At 31.0% G+C, this 22,244-nt stretch overlaps 1 protein-coding gene and 1 pseudogene across 1 annotated transcript; both read right to left on the reverse strand.

Moving 5' to 3' along the window:
- Window positions 1-5,927: 5,927 nt before the first annotated feature.
- Window positions 5,928-6,574, reverse strand: LOC132600268 (protein SMALL AUXIN UP-REGULATED RNA 12-like; annotated as a pseudogene).
- A 9,533-nt stretch (window positions 6,575-16,107) lies between these two features.
- Window positions 16,108-16,864, reverse strand: LOC132600269 (protein SMALL AUXIN UP-REGULATED RNA 12-like). Its single transcript, XM_060313342.1, has one exon. It carries the CDS (start codon window positions 16,768-16,770, stop codon window positions 16,453-16,455), a length of 318 nt encoding a protein of 105 aa, XP_060169325.1. The 5' UTR covers window positions 16,771-16,864; the 3' UTR covers window positions 16,108-16,452.
- Window positions 16,865-22,244: the final 5,380 nt, after the last annotated feature.

Raw genomic sequence — 22,244 nt, forward strand, 5'->3', positions numbered from 1 at the left:
AGCAAAATTGATCACTTTGTTGTATTCATCAACAGGCTTGTGTATGGCTGCAAGTCCATCACAGATGCCTTTGAACTCTTTAATGTACTCATCAACCTGTTTGGTTCCCAACTTAACATTCTGCAACTGTTGTTTAAGTTGAAACTCCTTATCTTTGGTTGCTTGGAGATAGGATTCCTCCAAGCACTCCCACATCTCTTTAGCAGTATTGCATCCTACTATAAGGTACATACTTTCTTCTGTCAGAGTTCCTGAAATCCAACTCCTAAGCAAAACATCTTTCTCCTCCCAATCTTCACTACTGCTACTGTCTACAGTTTCTCCAGAACTGATTTCAGCAGTTTTTCCAGTTTCCTTCACAGATGATGGTGCTGTTGCATCTTCCTTGATGACATACGTTAATCTCATCACCTGAATAAGTTGCAACATCTGTGTCCTCCATATCAAGTAGTTTGTTGGTTTAAGTTTGATGGAACATGAGGCAATAAGGTGGTGCAGTGATGAAGTTGAGAGGGTATTAGTCGTAGGTGTGTTTGGAGCCATTGAGAGTGGATAGAAAAAGGGCAGTTGCAAGATTTTACAACTTAAGCAGCAAGAAGAGTTCTAATGCTCTGATACCTAGTAGAAATCTCAAGCTACTCAGAGGGAATGCTTTGTTATTATTGATGAGAATAGTCGAGTACATGTGCTCCATATATAGGAGTGAAGATACATAGTGACCTTACCTATTACACTTGAAATACATGAGTTCTATTCTAATATAAACAATACTACCTAAACCTTATCATGACACAACTAGATACATGCAAGAATTTGAGTACAACTATAACTCGGATAACAACCACTAATGTATATCGTGTATATCCGGTGTATCCTGTATATCAGGATCCTTATCTTCAACAGAAAAAAGTAAGAAAAATATAAAAGGTTCTTGGCGTTAGAAAAAGCCATGTGACCTTTACTATATAAGGCATTTATGGGGCAGTAATTTAGGAAGTAAAGAGGCTACGTTTGGATTTTTTTAAAGTCTGTTAGGCAGACCACGTTTGGCTAAAGGGTGTGACATATGACGTGAATGGTCAAAACTCTTATTTAGAAAGTAAAAGGCTAGATTTATTACACCAAACAAAAGGAAATTTTTTAAAAATTTGAGAAAAAAGATAAATAGAAATTTTTGTTTAAAAGACTGTCACATCAGCGGACTTTTGTCCTGCTTATATATATATAGTATATGATTGAAGTTAATGACAATGCGTTTGATATGTACGACACTTATCCACCCATGCATGGCCCATGTCGAATGACTCTTCTCAACACCATATATAATGGAAGAAATAAAAGGACGTACTTATGAAGTAAAATTAAGGAACGCTGATAATATTGTACTGAAGAGGACAATATTAGGCATTGGAATTAGTGGAGAACAAAGCTCCATGACTTATACAGATATGTTTACTCTCCGAATTTCAATTTCATAGGTGACATAAAAATCCTTGAAACTTTCGTTTGGTTTTCCCCAATTTCCAATTTACTCCGTACCTTAGACGAAGTTAGCTCCAAGAACCATATTTTAATAGTATTTGTGTACGGTCAACTTGTACGCGCTTCAAACGTTTTGTTGAGTATCTGCTACCTCCCATCATTATAAATTTATCGGATAACTTTATTCATCGGATAACTTTGTTCATCAAAAGTTGAAGCATTTGGAAAGAAATCACCTTAGTAATTAGTAGGCCACACGACCCACACCCTTGAGTGCAATTATGGTTGTCATACTTACCGCCATCAAATTACAAATTAATTTGTCACGCCCTTGTCATACTTATGCAATTGTGTGTTACAAATACAAACACAAGTATATATTTGTGCGTATATATTCGCTCATTATAAACTGTTGGGGTAATGGGATTTAACTTAATCGCACCTAAATAGGATCGCAATTTTTATATTCCGATTTCTTTACAATTACATGGATTTTGATATTACTATTGTTTTCATTATTTATACGATTTATCCAACTTTTTCGTGTAAGTACATTTTTGAGCATGTTGTACTTAGATAATATACACATTACAATACCTTATTTAATATATCTCACAAAATAGAGTTTCTTCCATCAGGTTGAAAGTTGGCAAAAGGTGTTCATTTTAGTATACTGTAGTACTGTGTGTGAGCAGAGTTACTCGAAACCTGGATCGGTGGAGTAATACTTATGGTATAAAATAACCGAGGTTCAAATGTACCTTTATTTTAAAAAAAAACATATACTGTAGAGCGTATTATTGTGGATATATGTACCATGTGTGTGGGGAAAGTTTGCCAGAGAATAATATGAGTAATAGACAGTTAGTGAGACAAGAGTTTCTGACAGTATATCTCATCAAACTATATGTCTAAACCCCAACATGTCTTTCCTTTGCAACCTAACGTCTCCACATCTGTCTTTTTCATTTTAATGTACATATCATTTTGGTTTCGGAGGATATTGACCATTTCTCATTGTATCTATCATGTGTAACTACCATTAAATGTTACAAATAAAGAGCAGTTTTTTCAAATGTAAACTCAAATCAGAGAAAGTTGGCAGAAACAGAGTAGTACTGAAATGCTATTCATACGGTATGATTAAAAATTAACTTCTTTTTTTCTTGTACTTTTTGATATTTATGAATCAACAAGTTACACAAAGTTTATTCAATTTGCTATTCATACGGTATGATTAAAAATTATCACATTAAATTTCGGTTCGTAATAGGTTTCCTCTATCATAGCAAAAAATTGCAGATATATTAGCATTCGGTTAATTAATTGCCTCTATATATAGACCTACTAATTAAACAATCCTGCGCGATCCATAATCTCAGTTGCTAAATCAGGAATCTGTATAATTCAACAGTTCTTTTTCAGGTTGATAATTTGAATAATTTCCTAGTGCTAGACCGATCATTTACTAAATGGTTTTTAGAAATCGAATATAATTTATAACTTTTTCTTATCTTGAGAAACCGTTCAGTTAAAACCTATTTTTGTATTACACCGACAATGTAAAGAACTTTTCAATGGCGTTTAAAAGGTAGTCTATATCAAATAAATTGGTAGATTTAACAGAGTCTCACTAGTGGTACCTGATTTGTGACCCGATTAATTTGGTTTTGCATCATCAAGTCCTACTTTGGAAGTAAAACACTTTTATTATAGCAATTTCTTTTCTATATTCAAACTTGGAACCTCTGATGAAGAAGAAAGGGGTACTAATTACCGCCCCTCACAATCTTTGCTAGTAATAACTTGAGATTTGATTAAGATGGGACATTGGGGACAACATTGAACAGAAGTAACATGCATGCAACCAACTACTTACTATATCATAAATTCATAATAGTAGTACTCTAGCTATGAACTACCCTCACCATCCATGATTAACAATTATGGAATGCACAAAAATCTTTTGAAATTGAGATGAAAATGACTGGTCAATATATTTATGGTACAATATTGGTCCCCATTCTTGATTCATTGTGTTGGGTAGGACTATCCCCTTTGTACTGTGTTACGGAATTGTGTTACATCATGTTAATATATAGCTAAGCAATAGGTACAATATTCTTAATTGTAATTTGTAACTGTACACATTGTGAATGAGATTGGAGGATGTGGACATGATCAAACGACTTTGTTTTATTTGCACGTTGAAAATATAATTAAGTAAAAAAAATCTCTAATAGCTTAAGCCGTCAGATGAGATTATCACACATATTAAAAAGCAGCAGCAAAAACAACATACCCAATGAAATCTACGTAAACTTAATATTAAGTACAGTAAAAATTGCACCTACATTTTCTTTCTTTAATTTCTTAACCAGACAGAAGCCACTTTTATCTCACTTTAGGCTCGAATATTTTATCATTCTAAACTTTTTTTCTATTGAAAGACGAGGACATTTTTTTTAATCTCACTTTAGGCTCGAATGTTTTATCATTCTAAACTTTATTCTATTGAACGACGGGGACATTTTATCAGCCAACTCATGAAGTACGTATTACAAATTCAAAACAAAATATGGAGTACTTAATAATTAATTAGCCTTTACCTATTTAGTCTTCATATGCTAGCCATGAATAAATGGTCCAGACAAACAGGACCCAAGCAATAAATCATGTACTGTAAGTTAGGAAGAAAAGGAAAATGGCGAATTAATGAATGATGAAAAAGAAAGAGGGCCATGCATCGATCGATCAAAGACGAATTTAAGATTTAGACCGCGAGGGTTATACTTTTAAGGTTCTTAACACTGATCTAATTGTACATTTTAAAAATGGGTGCCGATTTTAGTATTCAATGAAATTTCATGATTTTTCATATATATGTCAGTGAATGAAATAACCATGTCCAGATGAATTCATAAGTTCCGTTCGCCTAGCTCTGGCATTGAAGATGTTAGTGGAGATATTTTTAAGAGGAAGGTGGAATTGCGTGATGGAGATGAGAAGCAACATAAAACTAAAACTAGTCAGCAGCACTCAATAGTTGTTGAAGCACAAAAAAGGATATCATTCATTCCAAGTATACTACTACATTAATTTTTGTGGGCACAAAAAGAAGGCTAATTTGCAGTAGTATTTATGCTGGGAAAAGTAGTTGCTACTGTCAGAAGCTTTGTGGCTGAAACAAAAAGAGATAATGTTCCAAACAGAGAAAGATAGGATCAATTAAATAAGCTACTCCATGAGCTAGCTGGTCCTTCAAGATCGAATTCATATTGATGCATGCATGCATGCCATGATAAACGTTACGTGTTTGCATGGTTTATATGCTAATGATTTTACTCTTTTTTTTTTTTTTTTTTTTTTTTTTTTTTTTTTTTTTTTTTGCGATTCTAGTATGACGCGTTGCTACTTCTTCTATCTCAATTTATATATATGACAGTGTTTTACCCTAAAACATAATTTAAGAAAAAAACTAAAATCTCTGATCTAAATTTACACGTAGGCGTTAAATTATTATATATAGTTGTAAATCATCTCATTAAGGGTGAATAAAAATTCTAATTTTTTTTTTTTCTAAACAAGGATATTAAATATAACCTTTTTGAGATAGACTAAAGCAACAGGTCACATAAGGACCGATGAAGTGATTTTTCTGGGTTTTCAGTAACTTGTCCAATCAATTAAAGTTTAATGAGTTGGGTTATGACCTCTTCATCTAATTGACTTGACCTATGTTGAGTCTGAAATGAATCATCAAATTATTGAGCTAAAATTCAACAAATAATGTAACAGATCAGCGAGTCAAATTAATGCAATCTAAATTCAAAAATAAAAATAAAAATCAAATTTGAAGATAGGTAAATTAACTAAATTTGGGAGAACTGATTAATTAAGCTAATAATTTAAGAAAAATACATTTACATTTTTTTCACAATAAGAAAAATGAGGAGGGGAGAAGGTTGGTTCATATTGAGCCGATTGATTTATGAAACATTATTATTTGACTCATCTTGACTAAAGCAGTTTGGTCTCATTTTAAGCCTTCAAGTTTGACCGAACCACCCATTTGACATCTGTAGTTTATTCGCAATAGAAAACCTTTGGATTAATTAATAATTTGAGCGAATACAGATGATATTTGAAATTAAATTATAATAATAAAAGAATCAGATTTAAGAGTAATTGAAAATCGTAATGATAGCTGTTGAAGTAATTGAGATATAGGGACCTAATTTCGCGTGATGATATGCACATCCATGATAGTAACTGATATCTTAAGATTACAGTTCATATATAGTTTGCATAGCTAAAGTTGAAAATATCTCATCCGTGCTCGCTTTTTGTCATTACATAGGAGCGGTTAATTAATTCCATTACTGATAAAAACTAGATCAATATTTGAAATTTTAATTTGAGAAAATTTTCTCAAATCAGCAAGAGAAAAATGTAGAAGCTATCAACTTTATATAAATAGTTTAAGTTCTGTATAGTACAATAATGATATAATTATAAGTAGTATTTATGTAATCAGATCACAATAATTACCGGTAAGCTCTCAATGATAAGCATTGATTCCATCTTTCTTTCACCTAAACCTTAATATTCACGATCTTTTCTTCTTTTCAAAAACTTTACTACTGGACCATATTGGAAGTTAGTGATTGGAAAATGACTTCTTCACAGGGAATGGTGACGCCCATGTCGTGATCATAGCCAAATTCTTCCTCGGCGTAGTGAAGGAGACTGAAAGTCACGGTGAGTCAAGAAAGAAATAGGTATATGATGTATCGAGTTCGATTCTTTCCCACGTAAACTTTAAAATGTCATTTTGGTATGTCAATGGGAAGGTGATGGTCTTCATCATCACAACCGTGCTTCCTACCTAAACTCGAACAAGTTTTTCATAATTTGTTTCAAAGCTGCAGCTTGTGGTTGCATGTTTGATGTTTTGATGGCCATTTTTTTGTGTAATATTTTTCTTGAAGAACTCTAAAGAAGGTTGAATCTTTAGGAAGAACAAGAAAGAACAGTATTTCCTTTGTTTTGAGAGAAAGAGAAGCTAGTAAAGAAGTGGTAGTGTTTGGGAGGGAAAATGTGTGTATATATTTATGAAGGAAGGCCAACTTTTTTAACCCCTTATGTGATTATTTTTGTTGTACCACAATAAGAAAACAAGGGAGTTTTCAAGGGATTAGAATCTATCACATCTTGCATTCACAGTTAAAACACTTCGTTCTTGTGATGTATCTTATTTTAGTTTGTTTATATCAAACAGGTCGAACTAAGCCCGTTAACCGGGTCAAACCGGACCGGACCGGTAACCGGTTACGGAACCGGCCACCGGTTCAGGGGCCGGTTCCGGTTTACCGGTTACAAAACCAAAACCGGAACCGGTCCGGTTCAAACAGTCCAAAACCCCTTTTTTGTTTTGTTTTTCGTATAGTATATATATATATATTATAGTATTTATTAGTATATTGTAGGTATATTTACATATGTTATATAAGTTTATAAGTAAAGTTTAAATATTTACTGACTAACAGGCTAACAGCAAGTCAGCAATACAGCATATAAGTGTATATACTTGAAAAATAACTAAAATATATTAAGAATATACTTATAATATATAGTATATGTTTAAGTATACATATACTATACTTAAACATATAGTATACATATATATATATATATATATATATATATATATATATATGTTTAAGTTATACTTATATGCTATATATTATAAGTATATTCCAAATATATTTTATGTATACTATATATTCTTAATATATATTATATGTATACTATACTTATATGTATACTATAAGTATAACTTAAACATATATATATATATATATATATATATATATATATATATATATATATTTAAGTTATACTTATATGTATACTATATATTATAAGTATATTCCAAATATATTTTATATATACTATATATTCTTAATATATATTATATGTATACTTAATATATATTATATGTATACTATAATTATAACTTAAACATATATATATATATATATATATATATATATATATATATATATATGTTTAAGTTATAATTATATAGTTATATGTATACTATATGTATACTATATATTATAAGTATATTCCAAATATATTTTATGTATACTATATATCCTTAATATATATTATATGTATACTATAATATATATTCTTAATATATTTTAGTTATTTTTCAAGTATATAGCTTTCTAGTTTTTAATTTAACTAGATGTATAGTATAAGTATATTCTTAGTATATTTTAGGTATATTCCTAACTTAATAAAAGTAAAAATATGAACACAAGTAAATAGAAGAAAGCTCAATGAGCCATATATTTTATTCATTCTTGGATAACATTTATTTGCAAGTTGTAGTTTTTTTTAACTTGCAAATAATACATGAGTTGTAAAGAAATAATAGAATAATAAAATCACCAATTCTGAATCATTTCGTTAATTTCCCCCATATCGTATTCAGCCATGGAAATATCTTCAAAGTCTTCCATTTGGTTCGGTCCACTTGCTATCAAATCTTCAATTTCTTCCTCTTCGCCTTCCTCCACTTCTGAGTTTTAGTTGCGTCGCTCCGATCTAATCCAATCGCGAATGCACACTAGTACTTGTAAGCTAAAGCCGGATAATGAATGTCTATGGTCTCCAATTTTCTGTCTTCCTTGGCTAAATGCGCTCTCCGAAGCCACGGTTGATACTTGAACCGTAAGGATATCTCGAGCCATTCTTGAGAGTATCGGATGACTTGCCTTGTACTTCTTCCACCATGCTAAGACGTCCAATTCATCCAGTTCCTTGATATCCACATTTGGCTGCATCAAATAAAAGTTATATTCATCAAAGTTTGCATTACAAGAAGAAGTTGGCTGTGAATGTAAAACTTTTAAATGCGACAAACCCGACAAGCCCTTTTTGCTACTTTGAGAAGTAGTAGGGCGTAGAGCAACGGGTGTAGCACGTTCTTCCAAATTAGAATAATGAGTAAAAACTTTTCTAAACTCGTCATCAATAGCGAGTTCAGCTTCAGCTAAAGATGGTTGAACTCCCGGTTCAATTTCTAAAAATGTATAAATTTGACCAACCAATGCTTTAGTATAAGACACTTTTAAACAAGGATTTAAAAGAGAACCCAAAATAAATAAAGTTGGGATGGGAAAAAAATACTTCTTAAATTTGATTATCATTTCAAAAATATCCGCTTGATAACCGAGTTTATATTTATACTCTTGTAAAACTCTAGCTATTTCCGCTAAGTAGGCTAAAATTTCGGTTACCGTGGGATAGAATTGTCTAGAAAAAGCAAGAGTTGCATTATAAAAAATTTCTAAGAGTTCAACACATTCTTTAACATCTTCCCAATGTGAAAAATTTAACCAATCTTCACTATCAGTATTATTTTTGTTGTGAACTTGTTGTGTGGGAATCCTATACTCATATGCTTGTTGTAGCATAATGTAAGTGTAGTTTCACCTAGTCTCAATTTCTAATTGAATTTTCTTAGGTCTAAGGTTATTTTCCACACAAGCATTCTTAAAATCTCTAAGTCTTGCCCTATTAGCATTACAAAAAAGAAACGCAACCGCATCTCTAACTTTTTGAATAGAATCGTCAAAACACACAAGACCATCTTTAATAATTAAATTTAAAATGTGACAACTACATCTTACATGAAAAATATTTCTTAGCGGAGGGTTTTTTTCTCTTTTTAAAAGACCAATTGCCTTTGTATTATTAGAAGCATTATCTAAAGCAATACAGAGTGTTTTTCTATAAATATTAAAAAATCTCATAATAGTAGACATTGAATCCGCTAAAAATTTTCTATCGTGACGACCTTTTCCTTCATCATATAAAAAAGCTATAATTTCTTTTTTGCATAACCCAATAGTCATCAACCCAATGACATGTAATAGCAAAAAAATCTAACTTGTTAAGACTAAGACCCAAATCCACGGTAAGAGAAACATTACAATTTAAAGAATTAAATACATGGCGCAAATAAAATCTATATTTTTTATACAAATCTATAACATCCGCTCTACAAGTACTTCTAGGAATACCCTCAAATAACGGATTATAACAACGTTGAATGTAAGTAACAAACCCCAAACCCGAGGGAAAGGAAAATAGTAAACAATCATAAGCTACCATTTTAGCTATTTCTACACGCTCTTTTTTCTTGTCATGCTTAAAATTTCTACCAGTTCGTGGGTCTATCGTCATTTGAATACCCCCCACATTTGAACCCGTTTGCTCTCCCCAAACATCCATATGTTTGCTTCTCATATGACCATTTAGTGTACCCGTTCCACCATCCTTACTAGTTCCTTGCTTAAAACTAAATACTTGTCCACATATGGTACATGTAGCTAATTGGTTTTCTCTATTCTTAGTCATAAATTTCCAAATTTTAACGGTTGGCTTACGAGTTTTAGGCGGTTTGTCTTGTGTATGTGATTGTGCAGGACATGTATCTCCTATGGGATTTTCAGGGGGTCGTGTTTCATCATCATCATCATCATCATTATCAATTTCATTAAAAGTGTCGGAAAATGTTGTTGCATTGCCTCATGACCTAAAAGTGGATTATTTTCACCAACATCAATACCTAAATTAGGTGTTTCTTCCACAAATGTTTTCTCATTAAGCCCACCCCTAACAATACCACTACTACTACCGGCACCACGTTTAAATCTCTTTGCCATTATTAAATAGAATTAATTTAAATCACAAGAAAATAAATTGCAACAAATTATATTGCTTGAATTAAATTGCGTAAATTAAATTGCGAAAAATAAAGATAGAGTTGGAATGAAGGTACCAAATTGCCGGATTAATTTCTAACAAAGTGAAGGCGGCTAGAATTGCAAATCCACCAAAACTACTTCGGATTGTTGCAAAATCACCAACTCCACCAACAATATTATAATTGCAAAATTAATAATTGAAACTAGAATAAGACTAGAATTTTTATTTGAGAGAAATTTAAAGTGGCTAATTATTGCAAAGTAACTATAATTGCGAGATTGAGATTTGAGAGAAAGAGAAGAGTGAATTGGTGTGGATTAAAATGAAAATGAAGAAGGGCTTATATAGGGTTGGGGAATGGGTTAAAGTGTTAAAAAAAAGTTTGGGGAGTTGGAGGGGGGGGGGGGGGGGGGGGGGCAAAAAATGAATTTATGGCCGTTTGGCAACGGCCATTTTTGCAAATGAACCGTTGCCAACGGTCCTATAACGGTCCATAAGCCCAGCAACAACTATATTTAAAAAAAAAAAAAAACCACCGGTTTAACCGTTCGGTTCCGATTTTAAAAAATCGGAACCGGACTAGTAAGAAATAAACGGTTAACTGTTTTACCGGTCCGGTTACCGATTTGAACCGATTAAACCGGACCGGTTGACACGTTTAGGTCGAACTACAATTAAGTATTTTGGGTTAGTACTTGTCCTAGTCCTAGGCAAGCTTTGGGGAGTTGGGTAATTTCTGACTATCTAAGTGAAGTACTTGAAAAATTCACTAAGCAATAAGCAAATTTTGTGAAACCCAATGTATTTGTAAAAGAAACAAACAAGTTATGTGGGCCTTGCACAATGTACTTAAGGTCCCTGCTAACAACTTGATGCTTTGATTATTAATATTTTAACTGATGTGTTGTTCTTGCAAAATAGGAAGTACAAAGGAAATTGGATGTTTACTAAGCGACAAAAATGCAAATAAGTTGTTAAAAGAATTCAAATTAACTACTATATATAGTATCAATTCATGCTCGAAAGAATATGATGCCATGTACAAGAAATTACCGGCCAATTAGCATTTTTTTGACTTATATGTGCTTTATCGAATATAAAAATGAGGGTAATGCTCGAAGGAAAGTACACCTACAGTCCTACACTTGTTTTTTCTTCTTCACCAAAGTACCCATTTGTTTGCACTTGGAATATTAAGGAGAATTCAGCTGTACAGAATTAATATTAATTCGTAATCACAGATTCACAGTGATATATGATAAAAACGATGACAAGAAGTATCTGTCCTTGTTTTGATTTTAAAAAAAAAATGTTAGTGCGAGAACCAGAGATCTGTGTGTTAATTAACAGACATGTCTTCTCTTGTTAATTCGTCTGATGAGATTTTGCATTATACTACTGAATAATACAATATACACATTCCACTAGTTCTCGAGATGTATTAATTAATTTTATTGTAATTTGTTTTATCAAACAAGTTGAAATACTAGTAAGTGTTTTTGGTTAAGTATACTGGTCCTAGTCCAAGGCAAGCTTTGGGGAGTTGGGTAATACTAGTCTCTTCGTTTTCAACTGTTCTGCATTTTTATTTATCTTAATTATTTTTGAAGAAGCTAAGTTATTATAAAAGAAACAAACAAGATTTTGTGGGCTTCACACAAGAGTACTTACAACTTAGGGTGCTAACAGCTTGATACTTGGATTATTAATAATTTATCCGATGAGTTGTTCTTGCAAAATAGGAAGTACAAAGGAAATTAGATGTTTACGAAGAGACAAAAATGCATATAAGTTGGTTGGTACGTAAATAAATTCGAATGAACTACCATCTATAACATCAATACATCCTCGAAAGAATATGATGCCACGTACAATAAATTATCAGTCGATTAGCATTTTTTTTTTGGACTTATATGTGCTTTTTCGAATAGAAAAATAAGGGTAATTTAATACTCGAACAAAATACCCACCTTTTTATTTTTCTCTTGCCTTTCACCAAATACCAACTTGTTTGCACTTGGAATTTTAAGGAGAGTCCGCTGTACGGAATCAATATAAATTAGTAATCACACTAATATACGATAAAATCGATGACAAGTATTTGTCCTTGCATGTTTTCATTAAAAAAATGTTAGTGCGAAAATCAGAAATCTGTGTAAACAAATTGAGTTTAGTTATATATATAAGCTGTTAGTGTAAGAAATTTTTACACTATCAAGTCATATTTATATGTTGTAACAAGTAATTATCTATTTTAGTTTCAAGGATACAAATATCACATTTTAAGAAGATTTATTTATAAATATCTTTAGGTGATCTTTATATAACTTAAACTCGAATAATTTAAAATGTCTTCTCTTGTGAATTCGCCCAATGAGATTTTGCATCTTGCATTAAACTGAATAATAGTACAGTATACACTTTCACTAGTAAATCTTACTGTACAAAGAGAAAATTAATACCCCATCTGTTTTATAATAAGTGATTTTTTAGGTTTTTTTTTTTTTTTTTCAAAATAAGTGGTGCTTTAAGATTTTAAGAAGAGTTTGGGCAGATTCTTTCAAGATTACCTTATTTAAATAGTCAAGATTCATTAACTACCTTTTCTTTTTCTAGAAAGTAGTAAAACTCGATTAGGGGTAAGTTAGTAAAAACACTCCTAATTTTCTAAGAATGAACAATTTCTTAAGAGGTGTGCATGAGTTTAAAAAATCACTTATTATGAAACCGAGGGAGTAACTCTTATTAATCTGTTTGGTTTGGTTTATCAAAAATGATTCTACTGATCAATTACCCATTTAGCTTCTTATAAAAGGTGGACAATGTACTACTCCCTCAGTTCCAATTTATGTGAACCTATTACGAGGTAATTCTTTGATCATGTTTTCTTTACACTTTTTTAAAATTATTTGAATTATAAATTATCATGACTTATAGTACTTCTTATGTAGTTTGTAAATATATATATTTTATTTTTACAAACTTGAAAAATCTATATCAAAATTTATGTTCAAAGTTATAAAGTTTGACCCTCATACTTCAAAAAGGTTCACATAAATTGAAACGGACGGAGTATTATAAATGAAGTTTTGTTTTACGATATCTTACATTTTCCTGTTAGTGCATTGCAAAATGTACTTCCATTTTAAAGTTTACACATTTTATTATTTTATGATAGTCAATTTGAGCTTTAAACAATAATGAAAATGTAGACTAACCTAAAAGCTAGTAAAAGCTTCCTCCTCAATCACGGCCTTGATTAACTTTTTAATGGGCGGAGCAGGTGAACTTTTACACAAAAAGGTGGCCCTTATGAGATTTGAGACGGCAACGTCTGCTTTGATAAAATATTAAATTATGTAACAAACTTGTACTATAAAAGTTTACATTTAAAGAGATGTATTTTTATTAATTTAATCATGTTTACAAAGTAGGAGCTTTAGAATATACTACGTATATATATATATACTGCATGCGTAACTGATAAATAGAGATTAGGCTCCTCTTCATTTCCCTTCTCTCCATTTTTTCCTAGTCTTATCTTGAATTAGAGACACATGATATGGATTAGAATTAATGGTTAAGATTTAATTGACTAAAACAATGCCCTAACCATGATTACATACTTAATAACTTATCCATAAATATATTAGAATATTTTTTTCTCTCTTCCTATTTATTTTTCCTACCCAGTAAAATATCTTTTCTGTTTTATCCGATTATTTTTTGCCACTTAATTTTTCCCCCCTAATAGACTTAATTCCCCCCCCCCCCCCCCAATAGACCCATTATTCAATTGGTGATATTTTCCATTTTTTCAATTATGATGCTTACTAATTCACATAATATAGACCTCATTATTCAATTAATAATTGTATATTTCTGAAAGAGTTGTTTATATTCTGGAAAATATCACTATTAAAGAGTTTTCATGTTTGAAAAAAAGATGGAATATTAATAGGAATTTAATATTTTAATATTAAATTATTAAAATATTTTAATATATTTATGGATAAGTTATTAATTATATAAATGATGGTTAGAGCCTTATTTTAGTCAATTAAATTTTAGTCATTAATTCTAACTCATGCCATGTGTCTAATTTAAGGTAGAACTTGGGGAAAATGGAGAGAAGCCCAATCCGATAAATAGCATCAGTGTAGCATTGTCACTTACTACTAAAGACATAACCTGTGATTTAGTACTTCCTCTGTTTATGTCACATTATTTCCTTTTTAGTCTTAAAAAAATGATATTTTTTTATATTTAATAATAATTTTAACTTTTAAAATGTTCGTTTTACCTTTAATGAGGAATAATTTATAGTACAAAAATATCTATAATTTATTTTAAACTATAAATTTTTAAAGTTTTTCTTTTTTTTTTAAACAAGGAACTAGGACGATACATTTTTGTATTATCGGCACTCTCAGTAGAAAAATGATTGAAGCCTAAACGGATACTATTAGCATTACTACTGCTCCCATTTTATAAAATACGAAAATTTAGGAATTTAGGTTAGGTTAGTTTTATGACAATTTTCACATCAGTAAAAGTTAACAAGGGAGACCTAATAAATAAACAAATGACATCATTGTAAAAGTATTTTCTCCGATTCAAATGGCCCTTTACAATTTGTTTTAATTCTATGACCCTTTTATAAGACATATTTATTTTTTACACAGAAGAGACTTGAAAAAAATACATAAGAGATCTGAAAAAGTCATTTTATTTTATTTAAATTGTAAGAGCCAAGAGATTTTATTTCCCCTTCAAATTGTAAGTAAGCATCATTTCTTGTCGACATTTGATGATGGCATCAAATTTACTTACTAAAGAAATGGTAAATGCAGTATTCTTGTGTCGGGGTGGCAAATTAGTGGATTTAGTTTGGTTGAAAATGATTTGAACAAAAATGGGTTAGGTTTCAAACCGCCCATATTTTATGTGGGTAAATATGGGTTGGGTGATAAATAGTTGGATTGGTTATGGGTTAACCCATATTATACAAGTGTAATATTATTTCAAGTGTATGTTTATAATTTTTTTCTTTTGTCAAGTTAAATTAATTTTTTCATATAAATTTCAGGGGTGAGGAGTGGGGGTAAGATTTTTTTTTTTCATTTTTTATAATTTTTTTATAAAAGTTATATAAAATTGATTTTTTTTTGGGGGGGGGGGGGGGTTCGGAGAGGGGTGGGGTGAGGGTAAGAATTTTTTTTTTCATTTTTTATAATTTTTTTTATGAAAAATAAAATATATGAAATTGATTTTTTTGGCGGCGGGGGGGGGGGGGGGGGGGGTTCGGGCGGTTTGGAGAGGGGTGAGGTGGGGTGGGGGTTAATTTTTTTTTCATTTTTTATAAATTTTTTATAAAAGTAAAATATTTGAAATTGATTTTTTTTTGGAGGGAGGGGGGATGGCGTGGTGGGTGTTGGGGGTAAGGGTTGAGGTGGCAGGTAAGAAAGAAATTTTTCATTTTCAAAATGAGTTGTTATTGGGTCTAGTGTGTTCTTATATGAAAACCCATATTTTTATGGGTTAAAGAGAGACTTCAATCTCATATTTATCCACCCAAAATATGAGTGACCATGAGCTAATTTTTTAAATATGAGCTCAAATTGCCACCTCTAGTATGTACTAGTGTACTCTCTATCCATTGGTATTGCCGTTTTATTTGGACTAACAAATTTGGAGAACACAACATAATACGGACAATGTAGTGGACTAGTGGCTAGTAGATCACAAATCAGACCGATTCCAGTATATGCTCAATTTTGAGTTTTCCCAGACAAAATGAAGATGCAGTAAAAAGTTGTAGTAATAGATTGGGAGACATTTGTATCCAAAATGGCATATTAAATAGATTGAGAGCTGACATTCACTTCTCTCACAGGGGGAAAAAAACACCTCTGCAAGGAAAAATTTCCAAGATTTGCTTACAAATCTGACTTCGACCCATAAAAAACACTACTAATATTACGTGGTTCCTAGGTCAGGGTTAGGGGAAATTAAAGTTACAAAACAAGAAAATACCCAAAAACCAAAATAAAAATGAAGAAATGAGATGTTAGAAAAAAGAGAAGCAAAAAAACACTAATTGCTTCATCTTTCTTTCTTCACTCCAAAACGTTACACCTAATATTCACTCTTTTAATTTCTTCTTGTCAAATACTTCATTCACTACCGCAGCATTGAAGTTAGTGACCTGAAAACAACTTCTTCACATGGAATAGTAATGCCCATGTCATGATCAAAGCCAAATTCTTCTTCAGCTTGTCGAAGGAGACATTGAAACTCTGGATGAGTTAAAAAAGAAATAGGTACAATGTAACGCGTTCGATTTTCTCCAACGTAAACTGCAAAATGACCTTTGGGTACGTCATTGGGGAGGTGGTCTTCGTCGTCATAGCCATGCTTCTTACCCAAACTCGAACACCTTTTTAGAATTTGCTTCAAGATTGCAGCTTGTGGCATTTTGTTTGATTTCCTAATAGCCATTTTTAATGATTTCTTGAAGAAATTTAAAGAAAGTTGAGAGCTTTAGGAAAAGAAGAAGAAAGACCAATACTACTTTTACTTTGAGAGAATTGAAGGTGGTGTTTGGAATAGAAGAATGTGACGCTATTTATGGAGAAATCCACAATTATTTTTTCATTTAATTTTAGGGTGGTAATTTTTTTTGTGGGGGTGTGGGGTTGGGGAGGGGGGTTAAAGTTATGTGGGGTGTGAAACAGTGAAAGGGCAAAGGACAGACCACGGGTGTTTTGGGGTAAGTGTATATTCAGGAAATAGGACAAGGTGGGGGCCAAACCCATAGGGTTTTGCGGTTCTATGTTGGCTCTCTTTATGGCAATGAGGAACCTTTCTCATTAATTACGGATACGTTTCAATAGATTGATATTTGAATAAAAAGGTAATAATATATCTCAGATTTTTTTATTGGAATACTGTTTAGTTAATAATTTTCTTTGTATTTGTAATTTATAGGCTTCTTAGATCATGGTATAAAGATTTTTTCAGCTAACTAATAATTTTATGAAATTTTCTTAGGAGCCGTTTGGACATACAATTTGGGTTCCTTAAGTTGCAGTTATTTTTATAAACATAAAAACCCTACAAGTTGTGAAAACCATCAAAAATTTTCCAATTCTTATACAATCTTATCAAATGAGTAAATCATAGTTCATCATAAAATTAATAAGCTACTAGAAGGCCTTTCTAAAAAATACAACATCAATTGATCAAACTTTAGTTCAATAAAAAGGAAAATTTAACATGAATAGTAATGTAACTACTCTTTAATATAATCCTCCCACATGGTAAACATGATTGGTAAATATATTTTACCAACTTGCAGATTAATATTTAATACAAATGATTAGTAAACATGATTGGTAAATATATTTTACCAACTTGCAGATTAATATTTAATACAAATGGTTAGTAAACATGATTGGTAAATATATCTACCAACTTATGGGTCTTTTTTTTACAAAATATAAACGTATAGGTCAAATTTTACATTTATATTTTTTGAAATCATGATTTCAAATCCCAAATCATGTCTTTTTGGATGATTTGGGATTTCATCTCATGAGATGAAATCAGAGAGGAAATCGCATGTCCAAACGCTGATTTCATCTCGGGAGATGAAATCGCATGTCTAAACGCCTACTTAGACTATGGTCTAAAATTTTATTATAAACGTTACATTATTATCTAGTGTTTTGTCTTTAAGTGAAAAATATATATGAGCAAACATTAGATCCGCATCTAACGTTTTTCAAAATGATAATGTGCTAGGGACTATATATGCACAACTTTTAAAAGTAGGGTCAAATTTTAAATGGAGTCTGTAAAAGGATATTTGTGTAAATCTAACCAATACTTCCTCTTTTGATACTCCCCATCTATTTTTACTTGTCATGTATATTAATCTTCTCTTTTTTTTTTGTCCCGTTCGAAACTAAGAGATTATTTACCATTTTATTCCTACTTTGACCTTATTATTAATTATTTTGTTAAACTTCAAGGAATTGTTAGTGATTGCTTAACTTTTAAAGAATGTTTGATTGATTTTAATTATTAGATGACTTAATAATAATTATGGGTAATATAGTAAAATTATTACATTTTATTTATGATTTTTTGAAGGAGTGTGTCAAGTCAATTCGACAAGTAAAAATGCACGGAGGGAGAATTTAATTCAAAATAATTTGATTTTTCCAAACACGGCTTTCACTGATCAAGGCAGGTTACAAGTTTCGACAACAAAGGTATTTATGGTTCTTGTTTCCATTTCCAACATTCTGTCTCAAACTTCTGCTCATTTTCTTTTTCAACACAATAGGGCTTCACTTTTCATATATACTTTTGTGGTTCCTGCTGTTTTGGCTCCATACGATTTTTTTCTTGTACCTTTTTCCAAAATACTTTCTAAGCTTTCTAAAAATCTATATAGTACATCAAACTGTAGTTGAAAATTTTGAAAAATTAGATAAATGGACTTGTTAAATTTGTGAAAGTTATATGAAGATTAATTATTAGTGATAGAAAACTATACTTATCTTGAAGTAATTAAACAAATTGCCTACTGACCAATTTGATCAACGTGAAAAAAATATTACTAGCACAACATAGTATACATGTATATATAACATTTTCAATATTAAAATGTGATAGAATTACTAGATACTCATGCATATAATAACAAGAGGTGGAAAAAATGGCTTAATACATTTGACAACACCTTAAACTTACCGACAAATTTCATTTGGACGCTCGAACACTACTAAAACACTGGCAAAATTCGACGAACAAAAAACCGACGGACTGCGTCGCTTTAAAAAACAGACGGAAAACTGACGCAGTGCGTCGATTTTGTGTATTTCTATTTTTTTATATTTTTTTAATTAAAAAACCGACGGACAACGTCGGTTTTTTCCACAAAATTTTGAAATTATATTTCCGCCAATTGTTTTTACAAAAACCGTCGTCTCACATCGGTTTTATTAAAATAAATTAATTAATTTTTTAAAAATAAATTAAATAATTTATAATTCATTTTGTTTTGTAAAATATTAATAAACGAATTTTTTTTAAAGAAACCGACGGACTACGTCGGTTTTAATTTTTTTTTTTTTGGTCAAAAGCTGGTCAACATTTTAAAAAAACCGACGGACTACGTCGGTTTTAATTTTTTTTTTTTGGTCAAAGGCTGGTCAACATTTTAAAAAAACCGACGGACCGAGTCGGTTTTTCCGTCGGTTTTTTTTTAACAATATGATAAAAACGGGTTTGGCATATCATTTGCTATCTTCCCAAAAAAAAAAACCCACTTCTCTCTAAAATAAAAAACCCTAACCCGCCGCCCACCCCCCTCTGCCCACGCCCGCCACCTGCCGCCCACCCGCTGCTACCTACGCAGCCCAACCCCACCTACCCCAGCCCCGTTTTTAACTTGTAATTTGAGGTAGTTTCTTTTAAATTAGGGCTTTTAAAATTCTTTCAATTTTAGTTTTATTTGTAGATTTTAGGCCTAATGTTAGTCTATTTAGCTTTGTTAAACATCATTTGTAATGTTATTAAGGTTGAATTTGTGAAAAAATGTAAACTTTATTTGACTAGTTTACTTTTTTTTTTTGCTTGAGATTGTGCTATATTTTATGTTCATTGTCAATCTATTTGTGTTAGCTTAGTTATCATTGTTTGTAATATTATTGATGTTGAATTCGTGCAAAAATGTATACTTTATTTGACTAGTTTTTTTTTTTTTTTGTTGGAATTGTGCTTTTTGTTAGAATCCATAAGTTAGTAGAATTTTTATTGAGCATTCAAAATTAGAATTGATTGAGATTGTGCTTTTCAAAGTAGAATTGTTAACTTATAGTATTTCTATAACCTCAAAACTAAAGTGTAGACTTTATTCGACTAGATTTACTTTTCAATTTTTGGAATTGGTTGGGATTGTACTTTTCAAAGTTATATTAAAGTTATAATCCATAAGTTATTAAAGTTATAATTATTATTGAGAATTCAAAGTTAAAATTGGTTAGGATTGTGTTTTTCAAGGTTAGAATGTTAAATTATAATATTTCTATAACAATATTATTACCTCAAAACTAAAATGTAGACTTTATTTGGATAGATTTACTTTTCAATTTTTAGAATTGGTTGGGATTGTGCTTTTTAAAGTTATATTGAAGTTATAATCCATAAGTTGTTAAAGTTAGAATCCATAAGTTATTAAAGTTAGAATTGTTATTGAGAATTGAAAGTTAGAATTGGTTCCAAGTTATATTAAAGTTATAATCCATAAGTTATTAAAGTTAGAATTGTTATTGAGAATTCAAAGTTAGAATTGGCTGTGATTGTGCTTTTCAAGGTTAGAATTGTTAAGTCATAATATTTCTATAACCTCAAAACTAAAATGTAGACTTTGTTTGGCTAGATTTACTTTTCAATTTTTAGAATTGGTTGGATTGTGCTTTTCAAAGTTATATTTAAGTTATAATACATAAGTTGTTAAAGTTAGAATCCATAAGTTATTAAAGTTAGAATTGTTATTGAGAATTGAAAGTTAGAATTGGTTGGGATTGTTCTTTTAAAAGTTATATTAAAGTTAGAATTCATAAGTTATTAAAGTTAGATTTGTTATTGAGAATTCAAAGTTAGAATTTGTTGGGATTGTGCTTTTAAAAGTTATATTAAAGTTAGAATCCATAAGTTATTAAAGTTAGAATTGTTATTGAGAATTGAAAGTTAGAATTGGTTGGGATTGTGTTTTCTTAAGTTATATTTTAAGTCAGAATTCTTAAGTTAAGATATATTTCTATAACCTCAATAATTTGTGGGTATATTTTTGTAGATGGATCGTATGTGGATGTATAATATAAATAATAGTGATCGTGTGGGTGTACACGATGAATTTGTTGACAAGTTTACACACATGCAATGTCACTTCACCCTTTTCAAAATGAAGGGGTACTTAGGTGTGCTTGTTCTCGTTGCCGGTGTAAGAAGTATTTGAAACCAGAAGCGGTTAGGGTTCATTTATATAGTCGTGGGGCTTATATTTTAGTTTGGATTTCATAGTGGACTTATGTTTTATGCTTTATGGAACTAGTTAATGGTACTTTTGGTTGGTCATTTCAATATTTTTGAATTTTGAAGGTCTATTTAGATCGTATTTAATGTGTTTAGATAGTGTTTGATTGTTACTTAGGGTGATTTTATGTGTTGTAGCTCTTTTAGAATTGATTTGGAGCATTTTAATGCTAGTTTTGAGCAGCTTTTGGTACTGATTTCTGTGCAGGTGTGGCTGCAGAAAATGCATGAATTGCATGCAGGAAATTTTCCAGAAAACCGACTCAGTCCGTCGATTTTTTGGAAATTAATTCTTAAATTTTATGAAAAACCCGACGCACTGTGTCGGTTTTTTATTTAAAATAAAAAACCAACGCAGTGCGACGGTTTTTTCATAATTTTTTTTTTTAATATAAGATCAAAAATCAGAAATTAAAAAAATCGACTTAGTCCGTCGGTTTTTTTTATTTTTTAAAATTATTGGATAAAACCCGACAGACCACGTAACCGACGCATTCCGTCGGAAAAAAGCGATGTGGTCCGTCGGTTTCCAAAAAGCGAGGCTATGTAAACCGACGGACCGTAAAGGGTCGGTTTCATTAAAAAAACTGACGCGGTCCGTCGGTTTTCGTCGTCGGTTTTTCCCGTTTTTTTAGTAGTGGAACTAGATACGGACAATTCCAATTGAGCACCTAAACATATGATAATTCAATTAGAAAATTTGGGTTCAAAATTCGAAAAAGCTTTGCACATTCTCAAGTGTCTATTAGGCTGTTATTCCGTTAACCATAAAAAAATATGTCATCTTCTTTAATTTTACACATCAGCCTCAATTGGAACATAAATGACGTTTTACAACTTATTTAGGTTAATGGGTATAATTAAAT

Source organism: Lycium barbarum, chromosome 6 (assembly GCF_019175385.1).
Source record: "Lycium barbarum isolate Lr01 chromosome 6, ASM1917538v2, whole genome shotgun sequence".
Lineage (NCBI taxonomy): Eukaryota > Viridiplantae > Streptophyta > Magnoliopsida > Solanales > Solanaceae > Lycium > Lycium barbarum.